Genomic DNA, 26680 nt, shown 5'->3' on the forward strand with positions numbered 1-26680 from the left:
AGGGCCTTAATGTGCGTGAAGGATGCTATTAATTTTCTTTTTTTGTCAATAAATAACATTCAGATTAAGGTCATGACATCCTAGATGCTATTTATTTGTTGTTTTTTAAATGTAGACGATATGGTAATTTGGCAAGTATGAGTGTAGACACAGAATTTAATTCGAAATGATTTCCATAAGGATTACCGTCCATCTCCAACACAATAACAGACTAAAATCGGACAACATCCGCTAGCATCAATACGCAATATCAGGAAGTAGCCATCGTCAAACTCCGCCCCCAGGGCCTCATGCCAGACAAGCCTGAGTTATCGATCCCCATTTGTGATACCGGAGCCCAAACGCAGCCACCTGGCTACACTCGGGCGCGTGACGTCAAAGAGCTGCAGCTGCTCTTTTGTGCTTCCCTCCACGCCTGCCGTTTGAAATTCCCATCCACGCGCGTAGCGTGCAGGGAACTGCCGACAAAAAAAAAAAAGGTGAGGTAGAGAATGGCTGTGAATGTCAGCCGCTCTAATTACCGACGTGACGAGCAAATCAGGTAATACCAAGTGACTAATCACTTGAGAGAAAAACTGATACAAGCTTGCGTGTGTTCAAAAACACTAAAAAGAAAAATTACGACAAGCCTAGATGTATTTTAAGCCCCCCCCCCCCCCCCCCCCGCACACTGATTGAGAAAACGTTCTCATGCGTGCATCAGGGAACAACCTCGAGCCCCCAATTCTTTGATTTTCCAGCAAATTAAGGTCGAGAAATTGTGATTAAACTGTGCGACTTGGGCTCCATCTCGAAAACTGGCCAGTGGCCACTCCATCTCCAGTGGTGCATTTTTGTGTCGCACAAGAATTAACCGGGGTCTAGCTAAGCCTTCTGGGGCGGATTAAATCGGCAGTGGAGTGTGCGGTCTATCTATAGCGCGGGTGAATTCAGGAACATGATTTACGGAACATTATAGAAAAAAAATGAAATCTCTCCACTATTTATGACATAAGTCCGAAATTCAAAATAATATTTTCACTTCGAGCGGAGTTGGGTGCGATAATTCACCCTGATTATTTTCGTCTGGCCAGATCCTGTTTCGGAATTCAATTAGTGGAGCGGAAAGGCAGAACGGCGCTGACCAAATGGCAGCGCAGGTTAGTCGAGGTAATGAGGGGAAGCAGGCCTTTCGGAAATGAAATCCTCAACCCGTTTTAAAAACCAAAAGGAGAATTAAATCAGGTCTGGAACTTTCAATGGAACTTTAGGCAGCCAGTCAATTTATGAAATATTGTGAAGCGGGAAGGACGGGGTCATGTGGAATTTTCAGTTGTCACAGCAGCAGGAGGAAGCCGCCGCCGCCGCGATGGCCGCGGGGTATTGAGGTGTTTGTAACAAGACCCTCGAGCCAACCTGACACCGAGACACCGACACCACTTGGCGCAAGACCAACCCCCACTGGAACACACGTGGGATGAGGAATATTCTCATAGTGGCGGATTGTTAGTTTATGACGGAAATATGCTACGATCGGCTGGAGCTGAGGTGTCTCTACAGAGCCCCGATAGTAAAAGTTATTTGCAGAGTTGTGAGGCCGCATTTCATTTTGCGAGTGCATCAGTAGACCTGTGAATAAAGAAATCTCAGAGTGCACATTAAGATCCCAGCATAATTTCACACACCCTTTTACGGCGTATCTAGGACACCGTTCGCCTTTGTTTTTCCCGGGGATGGAATGGATTTTTTTCCGACAATCAGCCGATTAATCGTTTAGCGTAATTCCAACGTGGCGGAAAAGGTCACCGTGTTTTCTCGCTGGTTTCAAAAGGGAATCCTGACTTGGTCTGAACTTGGAAGTCAAGGTAGCGTCGTGCAAACCATCCCAAGTACGTTTTATGATCAGCGGTTGTGAAAGTTCACGGGCGGGTCACGGTCTTCCGTCAGCAGCCTGTCTCAGAGTTAAGATGAGGACACAGTCGAGGACGCTCCCGTGAGTCTGCCATCAAAAGGTCGACGATACGAGGTTGTGACAGACAGCCTGTCAGCGGCACCACCAAGTAAATAAACACCGCGAATACACTTAACGATAAAATGCAGTTGCGCAATAGTCACTTGGTGTTGATCTCGAGGTCGTCGCCGGGTCACTTTTGCGACAAAGACGAACAGAAAAAAAACTCCACTCAATTCTATTTTCTGTTCTTCGGTGTTCCGGTTTCCTTAAATCATCAGACAGCGCCAACTGTGAACTCTTTAAACACCTCCAAATCCCTTAAACTCAAACAGAATGTCAGTAACCCACATCAGTGCGAGAGGATCTAAAATTTGGGGATGAAGGACTTTAACGACATTTTTGTCATCAATTAACTCAAAACGGCACATTTTTGACCCTTTTTGACCACCGTACTCAGCGGGAAATAATTCTTCCCCGCGTCGTGCACCTGCTTTTATCCGACACACCTCACCCCTGCAAGGCAACGGGCATCTGCAACCATCAAAAGATCGTAAAGCCGAATCTCCCCGGAAAACTTTATGATCCAACTTCCTTAATAAATTGTCACATAAATCGTGACAGTAAAGAGGCCACAAAAAAAAAAAGTCCTGATTATGGAAAGACAGAAAGGCAAACGATGTGAAGATGCTTCTTAGTTCCCAGGCGTCTTGGTAACATGTTTGCGTCATGCTATCATCAAATTACTTCTGATTAAAAATTATAGCCCAATTAGTGCGCCGTTTTCCTCCGGTTGAGCGCACTCTCGTTATAGACAAAAATAGAACATGGTGAAGAGGTGAATTAAGCTCACGAAGGGACTGCGAGCCAATGAGCCGACGTAATGGGCATATTTTGGGTGAAATTTCAAAGTCACTACCCCTTGAAATTGAATTACCTCCAGCGTAAAAACGGGACTCGTACGTATGGCTATTTATAGGAACGTTAAGCTTTGCGAAAAAATATTTTTCTTGTGTAAATGATTTTTTTTCCTGAATTTGATTCCTCAATTAATAAGTTTGACTTTTTGTATGATTTGCTTTTTATTAATTATAACTACATTTATTGGAATACAAATAATAAATCAACAGTTTACTAAAATGTAATATTTTACACACAATAAAAATATATTTTTTCTAAAATCAGCTAATCCTAAATATGTACAAAAATATTTTGCTCTAGAGGTACTTCAAAAAAGTTATTCACTCTCGGTTTGACCAGTGTGCTTTGCCAGATGTCATTTCGCACTTGCTTGCATTTCCTAACGCATTTATTTCCCGCAGGAAAGGAACGATGTGTTATTCCGTGAAGTTTACCTTTTAACCCGGCCGACTCAATGTTCTCCTACGAACAGATAATTGTCATAAAACTGCCAAAGCTAATGCGTATTAATATATTTGCTGCTCGTACAGCTAAACAGTGAAAGCGTTTCTTGACCTCGGGTGTCCTCAATGCCGTTCATCAAAACGATATCATTAGAGCGCAACGTCGTTTCAATCGCGCAACTCATTGCCTGATGGAATTTGAGCAATTCCGACACCTCAGCCATCTTCTTTTGTAGTCGCTCCTGTTAAATTAGATCCTACGCACTCATCATCCCACCTCGGTCTCCTATCATTCGGCGTTCTGTAATTATGAACTCGGTGCACGTTAAGAATTGAAACGGAAATGAGGGAGGTACGGCCGAGACGATCCATTTTGTCTGAAGAACATGTCACCTAATCACAGAAGGTTGCCATGGCAACAGAGACAAGGCCATAAAGGCTTATCTTCCTGCTCGCAATTAGTACCCCTGCTCCAGAAAGTTCTGCGGCATCTCGGCGGTCTGCTCTGCACCCAAAGAAGCATTGCTTTATTTATTTTTTTTCTCCCTTCTCCCAACTGGACAGAATTCCTGCATTGTCCCGCAGTCCTGAGCCATTAAAAAGACCTTTCTTGTGACGAAAGGGGGGAGGCAGCTGGAGCCACAGAGCGACCCCTTCATCTGCTCTCCTTCCTCTCCAAGTCTTTGGACAGGCAGAATAAGGATCTGATTGATGCGGGCTCTTGTAGGAGGCCCACGGAGCTCTCTTGACTTGATAAGCCTTTGATTAAACGGGGCCAAAGGAAAGACGTGCAGCCAGAAAGAGAGAGAGAGAGAGAGAGAGAATGGAAATGTCCACTGATGTAAAATCAAACATGTTTTTCCATCCAGCAGGCAAGCCTCCGCAGTGTGTTTTGGACCTGACCGGCCCGTATTGTGTGCGCCCGTATCGGGGAACGTTTCATCAAGCCCCCCTCCCACATGTACTATTATTATTGCATGTAAGCATCTTTTTTTTTTTTATTCATGACCTGAACTAAAATAAGCTTCGAGCACAGAATTGAAGGTGGCTAAATGTGAGCTTTGCTGGCAGCATCCAGTCTAATTGGATCCCAAAGTGTATTTCAAATCGTTCAGGTGTCAAACTTATTTTTGTCACGGGCCGCATCATGGCTTCCCTCGATGGGCCATAATGGCTGTCAACCCAAATAAATACCTCATGCTATATACAGTAGAGGCTACATAACAAACTAGTTTTAAAATCACAGAGTAGTAAAAACTGCTCAAATATTTTGAAAAATATATAAATGGCAATATTTCTATATTTTAAAAGTGAAGACATTATGTAATTCCAGTATTAACATGTGAAGTCAACAATTTGCGGGCCACATAAAATGAGGTGATGGGCTGTATCTGGCCCTCGGGCTTTAAGTTTGACAAAGTGTCGCCAAATGTTTTCCCTTTTTTTTTTGCTATTCACCATCCAAAGTTAGAATCAACGCTCTGGTTAAGGTTCAGTCCACAAAGCCCGTCTGACCTTGTACACATCAGCCCGACTCCATTTATTCATTATCGACATCATATATATTCCGCAGGGTCACATTTGCCCGGTGCCAATCCCAGCTGACATTGAGCGAGAGGCGGGACGTTCGCCGGACGTGTTGCAAGTCAATCAAGTAAGTAAGAGGCCAGCGGCACCCTTGGGAACACGCCGTCGCCACTTGAGTCACATGCTAAGTCCCGCTTAATGTCCGGATGAGAGTCTTAATGAAAATGAGGGTCCTGGCGCCAATTGGCAGTTGATGACACTTCAGTCGCCATGGAGACGTCATGGAAAAAAAAAAAACAACCTTTGGACTTTACTTTTTTCCATCCCTCCTCAAAGGAAAAACCGCAACGAATCATCAGCATCAATCTGCGCCTCATCTAAAAAGCACTTTGTTTTGTCAAGAGAGAGAACATCATTCATTATTAACGACGGACAAATCGTTTTTTTTTTTTTCTGCGGGTCCGCGCCGTGCGACGAATGGAAAACAAAGTGCTCGCTTTTTCCATAGATCTATGATGTCATCAGATGTTGACGGAGGAAAATTCAATTAAAACCCAACACAACAAAATTTTGATATTTTGAATTTGCCAATTTGCTAAAAATCAGTTAAACATTCCCCAGATTTTTTTTTCTTTCCACTTTATGTGTGATATCTAACTGACCCTGAGAAATATGAACACGCCTTTGATTGACAGGCCGTTATAATGAGCGCGAACATTTCCAGTGTTGCAATCAACACTGTAAGAAAATCCAGACAAGTGACTAATTTATCCTCGAGACAAGTACATATAATTATGAGAGTCTACAGATGGAATCCAGGGTTGCCATGGTAACGGATCAATGTCATAAAAGTATCTCCCCTGTAAACCATGTTTGATAAGATTACTTTGCAAAACGGCCAAAGTACGCATATACGTTGCTCTCTGCGTGACTCTTAGCGTTTCATTCATCCGACGACACGTCGCGCAGAAGCAGCCGGCAGGCGGCCTGGCCCGGGCTCGGCGTGTCACCGGCGCGCAGCGGGACCGCTAACGAGCGCGGGGGTGTTCGCGCATGTACCTAAATTATTGAAGACGAGAGAACTCCTGGTGGCAACAAACCCTCTGCCGTGTAAATAAACGTTTGACGTCAGAAGAGGCGAGCCAGGTTTTGCATCCAAATCACGCGTCAATGATTTGAATACGGCTTTTGGGAATACATTTTGTGGTGTGGTGAATTCTGGCATAATGCAGCATGGGAGTTTATTCATAAGGTTTTATTGTGTCGTGCAGGGGTGTCAAACTCATTTTTTTTCGCGGGCCGCATTGTAGTCATAGCTTCTTTCGGAGAGCCATTGTGACTGTCAACCCAAATAAATGTATGAGCACCTCATATTATATACAATAAAAGCTACAAAACAAATTTTCATTTCATTGTCAAATCAGACGAGTAAAAACTGGTCAAATATTAAAAAAAAAAGATATTAAAAGTAAAGACAATTTGCAATTCGAGTAATGACACACGAATCTGATGCACAATTTGTCTTCGCGGGCCACATAAAATGATGTGGCGGGCCGGATCTGGGCCCCCGGGCCTTGAGTTTGACACCATCGGGACAAAAGTGGTATCTGATTAGCAAATATTTCTGAATGTTTGATTTTTTTAAAGGCCTCAGTCATTCCCTGGATATCCGACAGGAGCCAGAACAAACGTCGATGTTTTCATTTCTGAAGTGGCAGCTTTCCATGACTAGCAACAGTTTGTGTGTGCAGCAAGAACGTTGTCACTTTGTCTTGCCGTAATGGCCTCAATTCATCATTCTTTGGGATCAGCCCATATTTGGTCGTTGACGGGAAAAACGCGGCGGTCATCCACTTTGGAAATATGTCGGCTAACCCTCGATCCATCCATTCCAGCACACGCCATTACGTTCTTAATGCGACCTGCGAAGACTCTTGTAAAAAAAAGAAAAAGGCAAGGTTTTAGTGTTTTATGTTGACCCATTACCGTCCGCCTCTCGCCGCCGCTTCCATAAATCTACATAACGACGCATCCGGAAGGTTCGGGCCTAGACGCCACAGACGCGCGGAGACAAATGGATGCCGTCGATCCGGCCCGGAGACAAACAGATGAGGCGTCGCGGCAAATGGATGGGCGCGCCAATCGTCAACATAGTTAAAGAATGAGGCGAATCGGAATTGATTGGCACGCAGCGATGTGATAAGCGCAACCGGGTTATGATTCATACCTGACAGATAGCAGATGGAATTGTGTAAAATGTGACGATATCAACTAAATAGGGCGTGACTCATTAGCGTGGGACGAGAAATTGAAATTGAATACAAGCGTCTGGAAGGTAACCGTATTTTTCGGACCATAAAGCCCACTTTAATTTTCTTCAAAATTAACAGTGTGCCTCATAAAATCCAAATGTAGGATCATTTCAGGCTTAAAAAAGAAACTAAATGACAACATACCACATCAGCAAGGTATGAATGTTAGCTAATTAAAATTAGCCTACCACTGCTAGCTAGTTTAGCAATAGCTAGCTAGCCCTGCATCATCACTGCACATAAGGTGTTCAGGCCCGTTGACCCTTCCGAATAAAGTTATTGTCACAAATTATCCCAATTGTTTTCCCAAGCTGATGTCGCCGGTGTAGAGAAGCATTCATGTGATCTCTGCGTTTACACTCTGACTGGCCATTACTGCAGATGGCGGGCGGCGGAGGCCAGCCAGGCGTGCTGGCATAAAGGCACAGCTGCAGCGCAATTCAGATTCTCCGCGCTCTTTTCACGCTTGGATTTATTCCAGCAACATCTAGCAGGAAAAAAAACCCACAGAGCTGCTTCCTGTCCTCTTAACAACACACACAGGCTGCCTCTGTAGCATTAGCAACCGCAGGGAGATTTCGACATTTGTTTTGGCTCGGCTTTAGGAAAGGGTCCAAAAAAAATCCAACATCTTCACCGACAGGAATCGTAAATGAATAATCAATGCGACTCATCGTGATTCACTAGCATTCCTTCAAACACAGACTGCACTAGATTCATTCGGAATAGCACGGACGTCTGCCAAGGTCTTGATTTGGAGTGGTATCAGAAGGTTGTTATTAAAATTCAAGCATTGCTCACTGTAAAGTTCAGAAAAACTGTTGAAAAAAAACTAAATATCGCAAAAGTTTCAAAAAAATTGTGTATGTTTACCCAACATATTTGCCAATTATTACTACTGCTTCCTAAATCAGATGTGAAACACTTTTTTGTGTGTTTTTTTAGGAAAATGGTTTAACTCTTAACATTCAAGGTGATGATGTCATTGCTGTATGTACGATCTAACATAATTTCATGGACCCTCGGTGGTCCACACGCCCTATTCTGCTGGAAACTCTACTATAATTAATGCTTGGACTTTTACGACAGTGGCATAATACTGTTTTGAGAAATTTGTAATATAGCTCCTTGGGGAAGTTAAGTAGCATTCAAGTCATGGATGTCCTAATGGTGGACTTGTCTGCACCAGAAAATAGCAATTGAGACCCATTAAGAAAAGTGCTGCCATTTCCACACTTTTTTACAGCAACGCTGAGTGGTGGAGCTGGCAGGCACCCTGACGTGATTATGTCATTATTTGCAGTTGAAAGGTCGGGCGAGCAGCATTTAAACTACAACTTGAGCTATGGAGGACAGCTGGGGGGCAAAAAATAAATAGCATGCCAACAAACAGGCTGTATCATGGCGAGACAATAAATGTACCCTTTGGTTGAATTAACCGGTGGTTATCAACTAAGCTGTTCAACTATCAATGCAAGTAATGTATAGTGATAGTGTTAGCCTGTCTATGGTGTTTTACACTGTTTGTTAGCATTGGGCTAACTTTATAACAATCCTATGTGGTTGTTTTAGACACATAATATTGTGATTTTGTTTTTGCTTATTATGGTTGTAAACTTCAGAGGGAGTGACAGTAAACAATTAGCCTCTACATATATTTATTGATCTTTATTATTTTTTGCTGTGGCTGAATTTAGATTTTTTACAGTAATGAAAATAACATGCCGGTGTTTTTCATTTGTGTGTTTATTTGGTCGTGAAAGGCGAGGGCGCCTTTTAAGTTCGTACCGCCACTGCTTCACTCAATAAAGATCGGGAAAGAGCGAAATAAACAATCAGGCACGCATGCAGGGGTAATTGATTCGCCCCTTCATTAATTAATGTCAGCACGTTGCCACAGGGCCACACAGCCCGGCATTAGTGCAACTTTCAATTCGGATTTCTACCTTTCCGGATGAGATCTTCGATTCCCTGGTCGAACCCCAGCCGGTGGCATTTCCTCCACAGCCCCATGTTGGTGGAGTTGTACTGCCTGTTGCACTCGTCCGCGGCGCTCATGGCGAACAGCTGCCGCCGGTTACGGGCCAGGAGCAGCTTCTCCTCCCAGCGGGTCGCGGCGCTCCGACCGGCCCGCAGAGGCAGGCTGTTGTTGGGGATGTAGATGAAGCCCGGGTCCTTGCGGCGGCTCGAGAAACTCTGGCAGCGCTCCTTGTAGCGCCTTGCGTCGGTCTCGTACCAGTGGTCGGAGCACATCGCCACTGCCAGCATGCCCAGGGCGCATAAAGACAGAGCGAGCCCGGCGTAGAGCAGCAACTTCCCGGCAGCCATGCTCGCCTCACAGCCGCATCAGCACCACGACCGTTGGACAGCTCCTCTGCGGATTCCACCCTCGTCTCGCTTGGGTCCGGCTCACATCACCTCTGCAGATCGGAATCCACGATTTATTTATTTTTTAATTTAAATGGGGAGGCGGGGGGTGCAGCAGCCCAAAAAAAAAAATCAAAAATGAATAATCCTTTAAATCCGGTGTCTTCTCCAACCCTCCGCTCTTGCGTCCTTTTTCTCCTGCAGCACGAAGAAGACGCTTATCTCATCTGAGCAGCAGCAGCAGCAGGATCTGCAGCATGCATCTGTCTCGGCAACATACCATTCACACCATTAGAAAACGTCATTAACACCCATTAAGGACAAAGGGTGCAGAAGAATGCAAATGCTCAGACCTGATGTGGCCGAGTAGCGGCGGGGGGAGGGGGGGCATAGGTCCGTGGAAATGTGGAGGGGATCAGCCCGTTGAGTCAGCAAAGCGTCCTCCCCCCCAAGCACGTCTGATGACGGGATGACGGCAGATGCTCCAGAGCGGACCCGTACGCCCGCCTGGCCGACCAATCAAATCTGTCTACACGAGCATGTTGGCTAACTACTGTACAGGGCTCGGACCGACCATTTGAAAATACCACAGATCACCAAATACTTTATTAGCCCTTACATGCTGTTTATTTACTTTGAACACAAATAAATACTCAGTTGTATCAATTTACGAGTTGCCGATCTTTTCAGATCCTTCTTTAACATTAATAAAGTGATTATCATTCCTGAATATATAAGTAATGGATAGACAAATATATTTTTTAATGCACAGTGTAACTTATGTCACCTGATGTTGTGCTGCACTCTGGTGGCCGAAAACAACACTGCAGTAAACCTTTGATTATTAGAAAAACGCAATTGGTACGACTAGAGCTTATTCCCATTTTGAAAAAAATGTCCACTAAATTATGATAACACTAAATATTTTGTATGAGTGGTAGTTTTTCGCCTCTACAGGCTCCGGGTTCGCTAAATGTTACCTGAAGATGTTTTCTGCTTGTCTTTTAGTGACCTCTAGCGGTCAGAATGAGATTCACATTTCAGGTACGCTTTAGAGCGGACTCAAAATCCATACGCTTTAAAAGTGAAAAATACCAATTTGAGGCCAGCAAAACATTTTATACGCTTAAACTTAAACAGACTTTGTATATTTTCTTCAGCCCATATTATGTATGCAGTGTAAAGTTTAGCGACAGACTTCCTTTTGACACAAAATACAATAAAATGTTCTTTACTACATTAATATATGCACTTTTACTTATAACGTATGATTCTGTCTTTTTTTGTATGAAATAAGGTATCAATGTAAATTAAAACAAACATTGGAGGAGGCATAAATGCGAAAAAACTAATTTATTATGTACCCGGAAGTAAAAGCTACCATCCAATCACTGCTCAGAACCAGACGGAATGCGGAAGTGTCGCTCGTCTGGTGAAGGTTACACACAATTGCAGCACATTTTTGGCCTGTTTGCTCCATAAAAAGACATTTCTAGGTTTCTTATGATGCTTTATTTGCGGCTACAAGCCTAAATGTTGTTGATCTTTTCAACACTCCCTTGAGATTAAGGTAAGAATGACGATCCACTTCATTTTGCGTGTGCATATGACCATCTCGCCAATGTTTTCATCCAGGAAGTATCAAATGAAAAAAATTGATTAAGATAATAGTATCGGCACATTGCGTAATATTTTTATTAAATGTGCAATGCAATTAAAATGTATTGTTATTGTTATTTTATTATCATCTTTTATGAATATCGTAAAATACATAACATTTCATTTTCCTCCTTACTAAGCAGCTATGGCCACCATGTCCAACTATGCACTGCGCATGGCCAGACTGAGCGCTCAAATCTTCGGGAATGTCGTACGTACGACGGACTCCAAGTCGATGAAGGTGGTGCGCCTTTTCCAGGAACCTCCCATGGCCAAGCAGAAGGAGGTGTACGACTGGTACCCACAGCACAAGATCTACTATTCCATGACCCAGAAGCTCAGGTTCATGGGACTTTTCAGGTAATTTTTGACACGTGCCAGGAGCTAAAATTTTTTTAATGAGTTTGTACACCCTGGACTGTCTTTAAGTTAGCATGTTTAATTGTTCTTTAATATTTGTTCGCAGGGATGAGCACGAGGATTTCAAGGAGGAGATGCGTCGCTTGAGGAAGCTGAGAGGAAAAGGCCCGCCGAAGAAAGGAGAAGGGAAGAGAGCAACCAAGAAGAAGTGAGCTGTATCACTTCAAAACTGGGACAATTGAGAGACTTTAACGATCGATCGGCCAAAACATTCTTTGCAATGAACGATGCTTACGGGATGTGTTAAAAATTCAGGATTATGTTTGTGTCATTTAAATTTGATGTGTGAAAAGATTTTTGTTGACTGCAGATGCAATGTTGCTCACTGTTGAAAGTATTAAAGAGAGACAAAAAAATAATACTATTCCATCCGTCCATTTTTTTTAGTCCTTATTCTCTGTATTGGTAATGTGTGTACGCTTGTGTTAAAAGTGTATGTTCAGTTTATCCTATTTTTTTTTTGTAAAAAAGAAATGACCAGAGGAAAAAAAATCAGTAAACAATAATAAACAGATATTGCATTTCTTTGTGGATGTTGCGCGTGTGTGCCAGTTTCGTGCGTCTAATGTTTGCAGCCTGCTCAAGTTTGTTTTTGTCACCCCCTAGGTCCGCAGCGTCGCCACTGCGCTTGTCTCTCTTATTTTCCACTCACTTTCTCACACTTTAAAATGGCGGCGTTGAGCAGCGCCGAGTCCCTACCGCCCGTCTTTAACGGAGACACCTCAGAGCGGCAGCCGGGCGGGGAGCAGGGCCTCGAGGAACTTGGCGCCGCGCTGGAGCCCTCAAGCCCGGCGGGGATCCCCGAAGGTCCGCAAGACGAGGAGGTAGGCGCTTTACGGCAGCGGTGCGATGGTGGCGGCGGAGGGGGTGGGAGGGAGCAAAGTGGGCACGGGGAACGGGGCTCCGTGCGGGGCTAATTGGATGGAAATGTTCAGGAGACACCGGCTGCTCCGGGGACGGCGGGGGATGCGGCACAACGGGCAACGACTAGAACCGTATAACGGGAAGGATTTTCCGTTCGCGCTAGGCGGGAACGTGCAGCAGCTGGACGGGGAGCTTTTATTCGAGGGGTCGGTGTTTACTCGGGGCCTTGCTCGCTTTATTCCTTCGGCTCTCACTGCAGCGCCGCCACGGCACGCAACGCAATGCACGCCGCTGTTGACACAACAAAGACGGGCAATTAGCGGCGCTTTTGCCTGTGGGGTGCACCGCTGTGTGGACGCGGTGGAGAGACCCACTCGGGGTTGATAGTGGATGCTAGCTCGAGTCGTGTTGACGTATTATGCAGCTGCACAGGTTACTTTTGTACGAAAAAAAAATAAATATGCACACACTTGACCATGCAGGCCTCTGCACATCTATCCGCCTAGTTTTCATTCATTCACAGCTAAATCTATTTTATTTCCAATAGTGATCAGCACACCTAATGAAGCTCAGTGCAGCTCTGCTTACCTGTTCCCTTTAATGACTTTTATTCAGTTATTCATTTTTCAGATCTGCTATTCATATTGAAATTTGAGCTACATCCATGCGGACCTGTATAATTTAAACTACTGAAAGTAGTAAAATCCTATATTGGAGAATAAAAGCCAAGGTAAATGTCTACATTACCAGAATTACACACATTTTAACAATATTTATTTTTTTTCCCTCTGATGATTACTATAAGTTTGTTCATCTTTGAGGTTTCCTTTAAACGGACGAACTAGCGATGGAAATAGCCATCGTCTGATACAGTTCCTGAAAGTCGGGAGGATAAGAGCAATATCAGGAAATAGCCGTCTTTTCAACATCCCATTGAGTCATCATGAGTTCACCCTTCAGCCCTTTTTAAGTGTGAAACATTGTCATGTGCTAACTCTGCAAGTGATACACTTGCTGTCTCTATTTAGATTTGTATGTGCAGTATTGATTTACGTAAATTTTGGCCCCGTTTCTTAATGAAGACTTAAGGCTTTGTGTTGTTTAAAGTTACTTTTCACGAAACAAACTGTTTAGCTATTTGAACACAAATAAATATATATTTAAAAAAAATTTGTCCAACGTAGCTCAAGCCAAAATAATTGCTTAGGCTGCTGGTACCAAGCAACTTTGTTGAAGTAATAAGAGGAGCTTCATTTAGTTAGGCGTGAAAGTGAAAAGTGCTCTACTGCCACCTTGTGGCAACTTTAGGCAATTACAAATTTTTCAATTGCTCCCTGAGTTTATGCGTTCTGTGCAAACTTGTAGAAGGGGAATGGAGTGAAGTTCCCGAAGCTGGAAAAATGTGCGCTGCTGCTTCAGTCTTATGAATAGGTCTAATTCATTCAGGCAAAAGGGAAGCCTGAAAACTGATGAGCTTGCATGATGTCATATTCTCTCGAGTGAATGAGTGGAGAGATGGGTTGCGGGTGATGTCATTCTCATGAATGAATATCGGTTTTGATATCTGATTACCGTCGGTCAGCGAGAAGCTTTTTATTCACAAAAGTGACGCACGCCAGACAGAAGATCTAATTTCAAAGTCAGCAAAACTGAATAGAATTTAATGAATCACAAAATTCTTTTCTTTCTCGAAAACAGATCTGGAACATCAAACAGATGATCAAGTTGACACAAGAACACTTAGAGGCTCTTCTGGACAAGTTTGGAGGAGAACATAATCCTCCCTCCATATATCTTGAGGTGAGAGTGGTTTGCTTTCACGGCATGGAAGCTCGATCATTTAAGACTCCGCCCCCAACTCAACAGGCCTATGAGGAGTACACCAGCAAGCTGGACGCCCTGCAGCAGAGGGAGCAGCAGCTGCTGGAGGCCACCGGCAACGGCACCGACTTCTGCTCGCCGAGTCCCGTGCCGGTGCTTGTGGAGGTCAAGACGGGATGCGGCGGGGGAGGCGCTCAAGCTTTCCCCTCGGCGCCCAACACCCTGGCCGTCCTCCAGAAACCCACCGATGCCAGCCGCAGCAACCCGCGCTCGCCGCAGAAGCCCATCGTCCGGGTCTTTCTGCCCAATAAACAGAGAACAGTGGTACGTTCTCAAAATAATGACTGAGATCCTGTCACTCATTAGGCCACGCCCCCTACAGAGGCCTATTTTATTTATAGCCATTATGTTCAATTTATTTATTTCAAATGGAGCCATCACAGGAAAATACGGTACATGTAAGGAAACAAAACTAACGGTGAGATGTTTCAGGTCCCCGCCCGCTGTGGGATGACCGTGCGAGACTCGCTCAAGAAGGCCCTCATGATGCGAGGACTCATCCCGGAGTGCTGCGGCGTCTACAGGATACAAGACGGGTGAGTGTGATGCAAACGCACCAAAATTAGGAAAGAAAAACATTGTGCTGATTTTGTATTTTATTTTCAATCAGAGAGAAGAAGCCTATCGGTTGGGATACGGATATTTCCTGGCTCACGGGGGAAGAGTTGCACGTGGAAGTCTTAGAGAATGTGCCGCTCACCACGCACAACTTTGTGAGTATATGTTAAAAGTCATGTCAAAAATGCAAAATGTGGTTTATTGGAACGGGTTTGTCGATTCCAGGTGAGGAAGACCTTCTTCACGCTGGCCTTCTGCGACTTCTGCCGGAAGCTTCTTTTCCAGGGCTTCCGCTGTCAGACGTGCGGCTATAAGTTCCACCAGCGCTGCAGCACCGAGGTCCCCCTCATGTGCGTCAACTACGACCAGCTCGAGTAAGTGCCACGTGAGAAGTAGCCTGTCACTTTCACGGCTGCGTGCCGATGATGACGCAATTCTGTGCCGCGCAGTTTGCTGCTGGTGTCCAAGTTCTTCGAGCATCACCCTTTCACCCAAGAGGAGGTCTCCTCCGAGGGGACCACCCCCGTCTCCGAAGTCTGTCCGTCGCTCCCGCCGTCCGACTCCACCGGGTAAGCCTCCTTTGCACTCTGACCTTTCCGATAAGCCTGCTGACAGGCCCACGCGGTCTCGACAGGTCCATGTGCCACGCCGCCTTGTCCCCGTCCAAGTCCATCCCCATCCCGCCGAGTTTCCGGCCCACTGAGGAGGAACACCGCAACCAGTTCGGCCAGCGGGATCGCTCGTCCTCAGCTCCCAACGTTCATATCAACACCATCGAGGCCGTCAACATTGATGTGAGGGATGAATTCGGTTTCATGCTTTGGACTTTTTACAGTTGCGTAAGAGTCAGCATAATAATGGTTTTCTTTTTTTTCTTTTTTCAGGACCTGATCCGAGATCAGGGACTAGTGAGGTCTGATGGAGGTAAGGATCGTGCCTCCATTTTTTTTCTTTTTCCCACCATCCCGCGTGTCTGCGTGCACTCTGGTCTTCTGTGTGAGTGTGTGTATGTTTGTATATACGTGCACGTGAAGACCCTAGAAACTTTAGACTCGGTGCTCGTTTTCCTACAACCTGACACGACAGTGTAATTCATGTTAGTCGTCATTAGCTTTTTTTTTTTTTTTCCCCTCGTTGCTGGAACTAACGTTTTCAATTAATTTATAAATTAAAAACCTTTTTGTTGATGTTTATAAACAAGATGTGATGTGTTTTTACATGAAATTATTTACTATTAATGAAAAAAAATTAAAAGTAACTTTAAAACAATATTAATTTATTTATGTGTTACAGGAGCCCCTTAATATAATACACAATATTTTTAAAGTTGAATTAATTTCTTTAAAAAAAAAAAAAAAACGCGAATAAATGTTAATCAAGGCCCAACCGAAGCTTGATGTGATATGCTTTGGAGCTTGTTGGGCACGCTTAGCTTGAGCGGCGAGGGGCAGGGTGAGTGAATAGCAGTGATGGTCTGTCTGTCTCTCTTTGCCCTGCAGCCCCCCCGACCCACCCTGCCCGCTGCTTGAGGAAGCACCGAACACGGACCTCAAGCCCCCTCCTATACTCCTACCCCAATGACATAGTGTTTGATTTTGAGCCCGAGCCCGTGTTCCGAGGTAGTCAGGCCCTTCTGTGTGTTCTCGTGCCCCCCCCTTCCCCTTCATCCTGCTTTCACCACCACCGCCTCCCCGCATTCGCAAACACCAGGTCCGTCTCATTCGCTGTGTGACCCCCGCCCCACCATCTTTCACCACCACTGTCAGTAGTTAACCGGGCCAGATTTATTAAAACTGAATTGTCATTTCAAATAGATTTTTGTCATGTTGACTCTTCCTCCATTATTGAGCAATTTATTTCAAAACATCTTATGGTCCCCGGCGTTATTAAGTTAAGCACTCCGAAAGTGTGGAGGTTAAGTTGCCGCGTCAAAACATGGCGGGAAATACTGAAATGAAACTCCTCATCTCACCTCAACATACCTCCTTGACACCAAGGTGCCACCAGATAGCGCCAAAAGGGGGGCTTGACTCTAACGCCATCCAATCAAGCGCCCCCCTCACCTTTCCCCTGCATGTCGACAAATACTAGATTCCAACTCCCCGTCGTTCGGAATTAGTTACCTTTCCACCTACCTGTCTTTCCCTCTTTTCTCCCCCTCCCTCCCCCTTCCCACCCTTCAGGGTCAACCACCGGATTGTCGGCCACACCCCCCGCCTCGCTCCCCGGCTCCCTGACCAACGTCAAGGTGCCCCAGAAGTCGCCGTGCCCGCAGAGGGAGCGCAAGTCGTCGTCCTCGTCTGAGGACCGCAACAAGATGGTGGGTCCCGTCGATAACGGGGACGTCCCGTCTCCATCGAAAGAATCTCACGGGTGTCGTGTGCGACAGAAAACGCTGGGGAGGCGGGACTCCAGTGACGACTGGGAAATCCCCGAAGGGCAGATTACGCTCGGGCAGAGGATAGGCTCCGGCTCCTTTGGAACTGTCTTCAAAGGAAAATGGCACGGTAGGACGATTGCATCTCTGCTTATCTTGCTCACCAACTATTAAAAAAAAATCTATTAATTAAAAAAATGACTCCTTTAAGGTGATGTGGCGGTGAAGATGTTGAACGTGACCGCTCCGACACCTCAGCAGCTTCAGGCCTTCAAGAACGAAGTGGGCGTCCTCAGGTAACCTCAAACCCGACAGCGTCCCCCGCTTAGAACATGGCCGACATTCTTCAACGTTCCAGGAAAACACGTCACGTCAACATCCTGCTGTTCATGGGCTACACCACCAAGCCTCAGCTGGCCATCGTGACGCAGTGGTGCGAAGGCTCCAGCCTCTACCACCACCTGCACATCATCGAGACCAAGTTTGAAATGATCAAGCTCATCGACATCGCCAGGCAGACCGCTCAGGGGATGGAGTGAGCACACCCCAAAATTCAACAATTGACTGCATCGATAGACTTGTAATTTTTTTTTTTTTTTGCTTCCTTAGTTACCTGCACGCAAAGTCCATCATCCACCGCGATCTGAAGAGCAACAGTATCTTGGATTTGAAGCGGCAATAGAACAAGCGTCTAAATCTAATGACAGGTGCAGCGAGACGGTTTTCCTTAACCGCATCTTGCTCAGATATTTTCCTCCATGAGGATTTGACGGTGAAGATAGGCGACTTTGGCCTGGCCACAGTCAAGTCCCGCTGGAGCGGCTCCCACCAGTTTGAACAGCTGTCCGGCTCCATTCTGTGGATGGTGAGTGCTTTCAAACGGACAGCCGCGTCATTTGAAGTAACCCCCTTATGTACCAAAGGCTCCGGAAGTGATCCGACTGCAGGACAAGAATCCTTACAGCTTCCAGTCCGACGTTTACGCCTTTGGCATTGTGCTGTATGAACTCATGTCAGGAGCGCTGCCCTACTCCAACATCAACAACAGAGATCAGGTAAGATGATGTTGTTCGAAAGACTTTCAAAAAAAAATCTGTTATAACTGTGTTCCGCTAATCATGCGCAGATCATATTCATGGTTGGCCGAGGTTACCTGTCCCCCGACCTCAGCAAGGTGCGGAGCAACTGCCCGAAGGCTATGAAGAGGCTAATGGCCGACTGCTTGAAGAAGAAGAGAGAGGAGCGACCCCTCTTCCCTCAGGTTACTACTCATATTATTATTATTATGAGTTAAGAACCACTTATTCGTGACGGGACAACAATTGGGAATGTTTTCAGATCTTGGCGTCCATCGAGCTGCTGGCTCGCTCGTTACCCAAAATCCACCGCAGCGCCTCGGAGCCTTCGTTAAACCGCGCCGGCTTTCAGACGGAGGACTTCAGCTTATACGCCTGCGCCTCGCCCAAAACTCCCATCCAAGCGGGCGGCTATGGTAGGTCCCATAAGTCTTGGATTTCTCTTCCATTTCAGCATTTATGTATTTATTTATTTAAATTAATTTATTTTCCCACCAGGGGAGTTTTCAGCATTCAAGTAAGTGCTGTGCATCTCACCAGCCCTTCCCTCGTCACTGCTCCAAAGTCCTTCCGTCCTTGCCGTGGATTAATTCATCACTGGAAAACAAAACAAAACTGAAATGTAGTCTTAAACGAATGTGCCGTTTTCTTCCTCTACAAATGATGAGATTCCTTCCAGCTTCAAAGCTGTCCGTTGGGCAACCAGCCAAAGCGACAGCAAATTGAATCGGGGGGCAAAAAAAAAAATCCAATTTAAGAAAAATACACCACAAAAAAAAATCACAAACGGAAAAGAAAACCAAGCACGAATATATCCATACCAAAACCATTTGGAGGCGGGGCAAACTTCCCAGGTGGACTAGCCCGCCTAAGAAAATGGCGACGGGATGCGACACGGCGAGGAAAAGGCCGAGCGGCTCCGGCTGCACTTTGGAAGGCGGCCTACAGGGGGCGGCCCTCTGGCGGGCTCGCTGAGATGAGCTGAGAAGCGGGAGGACTTCTTCCCCAACTGTGACTTGAAAGCAACTTTTTCTATATATAGCTCAAAGTTTGTCATGCTACGACTTTAACTAGCGCTAGCTAGAGGTTTGGGGGTTTTGGAGAAAACTTTCCGTCTAGCAGCAAGCTTGTTGCTTTTTACCTTCGCCCTATTCCTGACTTGACCCTTGTCCAAAAAAAAAAAAAAAAATGAAGACTGTTTTGGCAGGTACAAAGGCACCGTTTAATGAGACGTTAGCAACCAAAATTCGCTTTTTTTTTGCCGAGTTTTTGTGGGTGATAGAAGCTCTTTATTTTGCCATATGGATTTTTGGGGACGACAGAAACGATAATCTATTGACGATAGAAACAACAAAACGTATTTGACAGTTGACATGACCAAAAAAAAATAATAATAAAAGCAACAACATTTGGCGATAGAAGCATGAATTTCAATATTTTTATTCGTAAAAAGATTTTGGACAACAAAAATTTTTTTTTGCGATAGGACAGTAGAAGACTTTTTTTGCCTTAGAAACAAAACTTTTTTGCTCCAACAAAAGCGACGTTTTGGGTGAGGCAATGGAAGCTACGCAACTTTTCTTGGCCATAAAAGCAACACATCTCTTTTTGGTGATAGAAGCAACAAAAAAAATTTGGTGCCCATGGAATGACTACTTTTTTTGTGGGTGGGGCAGGTGATAGAAGTGGGATCTACATTCCATTTTTAAAGCACTGAACAGTTTACGTGGAAGTTGTGTGAGTATCTTAAGATTTTAGGAAGAGGGGCTTTTTTTTTTGGGTGGGGGGGGGGTTACTGAAGTCGAGGAGCACATTTTGTGCATGTCATTGTTTCTGTTCCCTTTTTTTGGTGCGTTATGTTGCTTTAGTATTGCACTCTGGTCCGGATCCCATTTCTTGAAGCAGCCTGACTAAACGGTGTCACTAAATGAAACGCTCAGATGAATCGAATGAGTTCATTCCAGAATGTGCAGTTTTGTTGATTTTTTTTTTTTTTCTGTACAGACCAGCAGTATTTATTTGTTGTTTATGTTTTACAAGCTAATTTTTGGAATTCTTTTGACGCTTTCTTGCCAAGTCTGTGACTTCTAGACGTTTGCACTTTGTAGAAATGATTTGAAGCAAATGAGCGACTTGCCTTTTTTTGTGTTATTATTGACATTATTATTATTTTTGTCCCAATTTGGCAAAGCACACGGTATCCGAAGTCGGTGGCCTCACTAGTTTGGCATCTGCAGGACCCGATGCTAAGATTTTGCCGTCAGCTTGCTTTTTTTTGTTCGTAATATGTATCCACTCCCAAAATGAAGAGAGCTGAGCTCACCATTTTAGTTGTTTTGGGCTTTGAAGCATATAGTTGCCATCGTAAGCGGTCATGAAAGATTACGCTTTGCTTTTCACTTCCTGGCAGCTCCTTTTACAATAGTTATTTATGTCGGATATAGTCGTCCATGTTTTACGTTAACTTTGAAAGTGACGGAGGGGTGACAAACCAAACTGCACAGCTCTGTTGAAAAGTGTTTTTGCCAAACGTTTCAATTATTCCGATTATTTGTATTTGTAACGTTTCAATTATGATATTTGTGCTGGTTTCGGGGATTTGTTCAAACGGAAATACACGCTATAAATTTTAAGTGCAAGAAACAAAAATGAATTTACATTTATTAAAGAGAAAAAATGGAACCGTTTGACTTGGCTTCAAATGAAAAGCATGAATCACTAAATTCTGTATTATTATTGTTTGTTTTTAAAGGCACAAAACAACAATAATCAGAAGGTACATGCTTTTTATTTTGACGCTTTGTCACTTGTTACCAAATCTCTTTAAGCATTATAAAAGTGACAACTACATTTCCATTATTGTTTCATGACTGCAATTCTACTATGACGGCTTGACTTTTGTATTATTTTTCTTTAATCCCATTTCAAAAGCATTGACTGAAAAGTGGGCTTCTGTGTCATCTTTTTCTGTCATTCCCTCCCGTCCCCAACACTTAAACCTACTCCATAGTCACACTATAATGTTAATTTAGGGATAAGAGCGCCTATAAATTGCCTAAAAGTGACCTCCATTGTCTAAGTTGGTGTATTTTTTTTAATGTTCCTCCTTTTGTCTTTGCTGCCTGCACCTTTAAAAAAAAACACCGCCTAATTCTGTCCAGCAGAACTATCATGTCTTTAAAACTGTTTGCTTGTTTTGTTCATTCCCCTCTTCTCCATCTGTAAATAATGTACAAAGAAAATCTTGTCAATTTGCTAGGAAAGCATGGAGAGATCTACACATGTAACAAACTTTAAAATGTCCAAAGACATTTTCAAAAATGGTTGCGTGTACAAGAAAAAAAAACTATTTAAGGCTGTATCATAAGGAGAAAGAGCTTAATGTATTTGTTGTGAATATGAGAAACTGATATATTAAAGAAGTGCATGAAAATCAAGTGATGTGGTTGTTGTGCTGCTTTTTGTCCACGCGAGGGCAGCATTGGACTGTTACCAGCTACAACAGTAAAGTGACAAACAGCAGACGGACAGCAGCATGTCGTCCAAAATGTTTTAATAAGAAAAGGCAAGGAGTCTGATAAGTATTGAAAAGTCTTTATTTGCAAAGTGACTGGCTGCACTTTTTACACCAACGTGTCATTTTGGAGTCTTGCTAGCTCATATTTGTGCTGATTGACGTCAGTCTAAGACGACTGCAGAATTTGCTTCTTTTTTTTTTCTTCTTACTTGCATGGTGAGGAATAAATGCGGCCAACAAAACAATTATTCTAATTTTCATAATTATTATTCCATCCAGTAACTGGACTGCAGCGCCATTTTGAAGGTGATCCCTTGTGTGTACGTATTTTCTCAATTAAACTTTAGCAATTAAGCAAATTTCTTTGCATGTTAATAATCACATTTATTTTTGCAGGTTTGCACTTTGAAAATGTACAGTCTAGTGACCGACTTTGTGTGTTGCGATACAAATTCATAATTAAACCGTATGAGCCGAGTACCGTATTAGGTTTTGGGCATCTTGAATCACGTGACCCAGCAACCGATATTATGGATAAAATTGATGTAGGGTAAAGACGTTTGAAATTCCCTTTCAGCAGTATCTATTGCTGACTTTTGCCAAAGTACTTCATCTTTTCATCTATGTACAGAAAATGTTCACATGTTCTTCGTGCTCTAATCCACCAGGGGGCGCTGAGGGACCTCCGTGCAACATTGGCCCTACTCCTGACATCCCATCATCGGAATTAGGTTTGTGACAATCAGCCTTATTGTCGCGTGACGTTATCTGTGCCTTCCGGCAGTTTTTCCGCTGTGCCTGAAATATGATAATGGACAACGACTGAACATATTTAGTGCTGGCTATAAAAATCCCTCATCACCTTGTCTCCCTTTTATCACCATAATGTAGATATCTGTGTTTTGGTAATAGTTCTAAGGTAATCCTCATGGTCAGAAGAAACTGTTAGGAGAGGAGAAAACAAAGAATAGCGTTTTTTGCTCAGGCAGTTTACTTGGACGCCCAACCAGTCGGCGGGCCTGTTTTTCACTCCAAGTGTGAAGGACAGCAGGGAGCAACAACTCACTCACTGGAGAGATAAAACGTTTTTGTGCAGTTTAGAATTCTTGTGGCTGCTTTATTCGCGACTTGCATCGGTTGACCTTTGTTGAAATCATGTTTGTAAATGCAGTCGCACAATAAGTGCAGTTCTTAGGAAGAGTTACCATGGTAACCAAGTTAAGATATTGCATAGATACAAATTGGATTTTTATAGTCCTATTTATTTGTAATTTGTTTTTAAAATTCGATTTGGTACTAGGGCAGTTTCTGCTGTAAGTTCAATGAACACGTTGCTTCTATTTCCATTTCATTCGCCGAGCTCGCCAATTATCCGTCACATCAGTCCTTCGGTGTCAGATTCTCGCCTGCCCAGCATCTCGGGGGCTGTCTCATCTCTATGAGATGTTTGTCACTAGCTCTGAGTCTATTTAGGTCCTCCGCTTCTGTTCCATCTCCTTGTACTTGACATTTGTTCTTTGCCTGTCAATTTCAACTTTCTCTTATTTAAAATCAAAAGAAATGTCAGTACTCTGCTTGCAGTTTTCATTTGTTTGGAGGTGTCAACGCGCCATAACATGACCGAATATTTGAAATAGAAGTCTCAAAAATACTGTTTGGATGTTATCGAAGATATAAACTTTCATCATTTTACATTTCCACTTGTGATTACCCGCCTACTCTTCATGCAGCAGCCAGATCATCTGTCGTGTCCTCATCAAATATTCCACTCACCATGTGCGCTTTGCAACCCCTGGCCCTGCGGTGGTTGCCTCTCCTGAGTGATTAATTGTCTTCCCAGGCTTCTCCCAAAGCGCTCCAACTCTTCCATCTAACGATACTTGCCCGTCCCTACTGACAATGTGATGAGAGGTGAATTCCGCAGTGACTTTGGAAATCAGATTTCATATAATGAATTGGTAGAAGCGGCATACTCATTTTGTACTTGAGTAGAAAGACTCCTGTAAAAGTTTTTAAAAATATTAAATTTGCCGCAAGGAACTTTATTGACCTTCATTTAGTCTCATAGAATTAATTTGCTGCCCTCTTGTGGCAGTTACAGGCATTTACATTTTTTTTTCGTGGCCACTAACTACTTTTGAAGCAGTGTTCGGTCTACTATATTTCATGATTACGGTAATTTTTGCATTTCCACGTCGCTGATGCTGGATTTGAACCAAAAGAGGTGTTATTTATTACAGGCCCGTCAAGGCGGTATGTGCAGTTTATTTCTCATTCACCCCCCCACCTAAAAAAAAAAGTGAGTGAAAAATAACCCGTCATACATTCGAGACGGGAAATCCCCAGCTGAGTCATTTGCAACTGTGGCTGAAGGGTCCACAGTTACAGCATTTGACCCAAGGTGGGACTAATGGTGCGTTTGGCAAGAAAAAAAAAAAGATGAAGTTTGGATACATTTGTGCTGCTCGCACAGCATTTAAATCAGTTTGTAATAGGAAGGGGGGGGGGAAAATCCCAGGCTGTCAGAAAGTAATTTTAAAAGTTTCTAAATTGCTTTTACAGACTACAATATTGCTTTGATGTAAAAATGAACGCCTAAGATGATTTTCTTACTTAAAAGCAACAATCCAGAGAATAAAAACGGACCCCCAACTCCTTTTCAGGGAATGCGACATAGCTGGAGACCAAAGTGAAGAAACGCGAGCGCAGCCAGCACTTAGCTTAATGGCTGTGCTGCAAGCTAAATAACAATCCATTTTGTTCAATTATCTTTTCTGTTGGAGTGACGCTGTGAAAACAAAACACAGACAAGATTGCTGCCTTAATTGAGGGAAGGAAATGGAGCTGGGAAAGAAAACCTTTGAGGGGGGGAAAAGGCATTGGTGGATATAACATAGGTGCGGTTTAGATGTTTCTTTTATGAACCATTTGTCTCCATGTTTTCTATTTCTCCACTAGATTTATACGCAGAAAAATAAAGATTGTGAATCAGGGTTTAATGCACACTTCAACCCAAACTAAACTTTTTGCTAAGCTTCACTTCACCCAAATCCCAAAGTAAATCCTTGTTTTCATGTTCCGCAAAGCCCGTGTCAGTCCTCCCATCGCTTGTCACAACAAACAGAGCGTTAAATGACAACCAAACACCATTTCAATGTGTTCGGCTCTTCTTTGTAGCAGTAAATCAAATAGTTCCCGGCCTCCGAGGGTATTCCATGCTTTGTCCACGTTGGTGCTTGGCAGCCGACGCTCTAATTCGTAATCACGGTGTCCACGAATGGCAGCGGCAGACAGAAAACGCACTCATAGTAGAACTGATGTGGCTATTTATCTCTGTTATCTCATTCAAACAACACATCCACACCATTAGGAGAGAATGTTAAAGCAGTGGCAATTTGTTTTTGCGTCTTAGAAGCTTTCATTGAGTTTCAGTGTGTTTGCATCGATCATAGCATGAAAATGTTTGATTTTTGTGATTACTCCTGACAAAATTGATCATTTTATTATCAAATAGTAGCAGAATGTTCAACAAAGATGCTTTATTCACTGAGTGTATTTGCTGGGGAAGACAATACAGGACACAATCTGTCTTCTAATGCTATCATCATGGCGTTGCTTCACACAATTAGCTTCAAACATAAACAGCTTCTATTACTATTAAAGGACAAATTAAATAAATTGTTGTCCAAAATAAATCTTAAATAAATAAATAAATAAATAAATAAATAAATAAATAAATAAATAAATAAATAAATAAATAAATAAATAAATAAATAAATAAATAAATAAATAAATAAATAAATAAATAAATAAATAAATAAATAAATAAATAAATTGTAATAAGTTGTCCAAAAAACTATTTTTATATTAGGTTTTAAACATCTTAAGAGGAAACTTCCCCGTCTAGTGGCCAAAGTGAAGGAAGCAGTGCGGACATGACACCGGAAATGACGAATTTCTCCGACATCCTGCATTGTATTTTTATTTTTTAAGTAAATTATTTTGGCATCTAGTATTTTATTTGACGATTTTATTTGATTTCATCGTGTTTGTTTTATTCATATAATTACTTTTAATCAGCAATTAGCAGTGAATGCTACGTTGGTTCGCTCGTGCTGCGCAGGTGTGTGTAATCAATTACCCGGCTGTCGACATTGTTAACAGCGTTAAAACGCAAGAGGTAAGAACGATGTGTAATAAGTTAGCGACTACCAACAGTCGTAATAATACGGTCAATGTAATGATACACAACTTTATTAAATGATACTATAAACTATTGTAGTACTAATATTGGTAGTATTGTAGTAATTGTACTCGTTAGCGCTTAGCTTAGCGCTAATTTAGCATTCGGGCCAACACGACGTAGGTTTAGCCTAGCCTACCATACTTCACGATTTCTTTTTTTTTTTTTTATAAACCGCTTTACAAATGTATGGAAATGGTTTGTCCTGCTCCTAAATGTAGAAAAGTCTAAAGGGATGTCTCGTGAAAAAATGTGTTTATCTCGTCTATTTGAAAATATGATGTCCAATGTTGCCTCGTTTTCAATTGGTTGATTTTCACACCGTATTTCGGTGTTTTTGACCGCCCAAAAATGTTGATAACCAGCTGGAATATTTATATTGCCATATTGTGGCCGAGGTCGAGAGGTTTAGAGAAGGAATATTAATCCTAATATCACATTGTTATGTTGTCGTATCCTTCTGTTTTAATACTACAACTCGTTTTAATTACAGCAATATACCTTCATAAAATCCTTTCTTTTTTACTTCCTTCATCGAATTGTGCATCAGTAATGAAGATTAACTTGTGAAAACATTCTCGATTG

General features: G+C 43.2%; 3 protein-coding genes across 6 annotated transcripts in view; 2 read left to right on the top strand and 1 right to left on the bottom strand.

The window, feature by feature from the left end:
* tmem178bb (transmembrane protein 178Bb) overlaps positions 1–9990 on the bottom strand; it is a 38365-nt gene extending 28375 nt beyond the window's left edge. Inside the window, exons 1-2 of the mRNA XM_061269323.1 lie at positions 9854–9990; positions 9080–9763 (exon numbers count right to left, since the gene is read on the bottom strand). Of these exons, the coding sequence (XP_061125307.1) occupies positions 9080–9461 (382 nt within the window). The 5' untranslated portion in view covers positions 9462–9763; positions 9854–9990. The remainder of the gene's footprint in view (positions 1–9079; positions 9764–9853) is intronic.
* Positions 9991–10887: 897 nt separating this feature from the next.
* mrps33 (mitochondrial ribosomal protein S33) lies at positions 10888–11938 on the top strand. 2 transcript variants are annotated; one of them, XM_061269325.1, is made up of 3 exons: positions 10888–11070; positions 11300–11519; positions 11626–11938. In XM_061269325.1, the coding sequence occupies exons 2-3, from the start codon at positions 11305–11307 to the stop codon at positions 11729–11731; spliced, it is 321 nt and encodes a 106-aa protein (XP_061125309.1). In that variant the 5' UTR covers positions 10888–11070; positions 11300–11304; the 3' UTR covers positions 11732–11938. The 2 variants fall into 2 exon arrangements, with proteins under 2 accessions (XP_061125309.1, XP_061125308.1); XM_061269324.1 differs by having other exon boundaries at positions 10890–11070; positions 11303–11519.
* A 298-nt stretch (positions 11939–12236) lies between these two features.
* Positions 12237–21772, top strand: braf (B-Raf proto-oncogene, serine/threonine kinase). Of its 3 annotated transcripts, XM_061268834.1 has the most exons (20): positions 12237–12403; positions 14142–14243; positions 14310–14588; positions 14757–14860; positions 14935–15037; positions 15108–15256; positions 15332–15451; positions 15517–15676; positions 15767–15806; positions 16382–16501; positions 17066–17202; positions 17272–17389; positions 17471–17555; positions 17618–17794; positions 17869–17915; positions 18006–18124; positions 18183–18314; positions 18386–18520; positions 18598–18751; positions 18834–21772. In XM_061268834.1, exons 1-20 carry the CDS (start codon positions 12248–12250, stop codon positions 18854–18856), a joined length of 2460 nt encoding a protein of 819 aa, XP_061124818.1. In that variant the 5' UTR covers positions 12237–12247; the 3' UTR covers positions 18857–21772. The 3 variants fall into 3 exon arrangements, with proteins under 3 accessions (XP_061124818.1, XP_061124816.1, XP_061124817.1); XM_061268832.1 differs by lacking the exon at positions 16382–16501; XM_061268833.1 differs by lacking the exons at positions 12237–12403; positions 16382–16501 and adding an exon at positions 12514–13173.
* Positions 21773–26680: the final 4908 nt, after the last annotated feature.

This window comes from Syngnathus typhle, linkage group LG21 (genome assembly GCF_033458585.1).
Source record: "Syngnathus typhle isolate RoL2023-S1 ecotype Sweden linkage group LG21, RoL_Styp_1.0, whole genome shotgun sequence".
Taxonomy (NCBI): Eukaryota; Metazoa; Chordata; class Actinopteri; order Syngnathiformes; family Syngnathidae; genus Syngnathus; species Syngnathus typhle.

What these genes read in the sequence shown, in the direction of transcription:
- mrps33 (XM_061269325.1), top strand. Translation starts at nt 11,305, where the DNA reads ATGGCCACCATGTCCAACTATGCACTGCGCATGGCCAGACTGAGCGCT. An exon ending in AGGTTCATGGGACTTTTCAG is followed by an intron (nt 11,520 to 11,625) that starts GTAATTTTTGAC and finishes ATTTGTTCGCAG; the next exon opens with GGATGAGCACGAGGATTTCA.
- braf (XM_061268834.1), top strand. Translation starts at nt 12,248, where the DNA reads ATGGCGGCGTTGAGCAGCGCCGAGTCCCTACCGCCCGTCTTTAACGGA. An exon ending in CTGAGGACCGCAACAAGATG is followed by an intron (nt 17,203 to 17,271) that starts GTGGGTCCCGTC and finishes CGTGTGCGACAG; the next exon opens with AAAACGCTGGGGAGGCGGGA. An exon ending in CATCCAAGCGGGCGGCTATG is followed by an intron (nt 18,752 to 18,833) that starts GTAGGTCCCATA and finishes TTTTCCCACCAG; the next exon opens with GGGAGTTTTCAGCATTCAAG.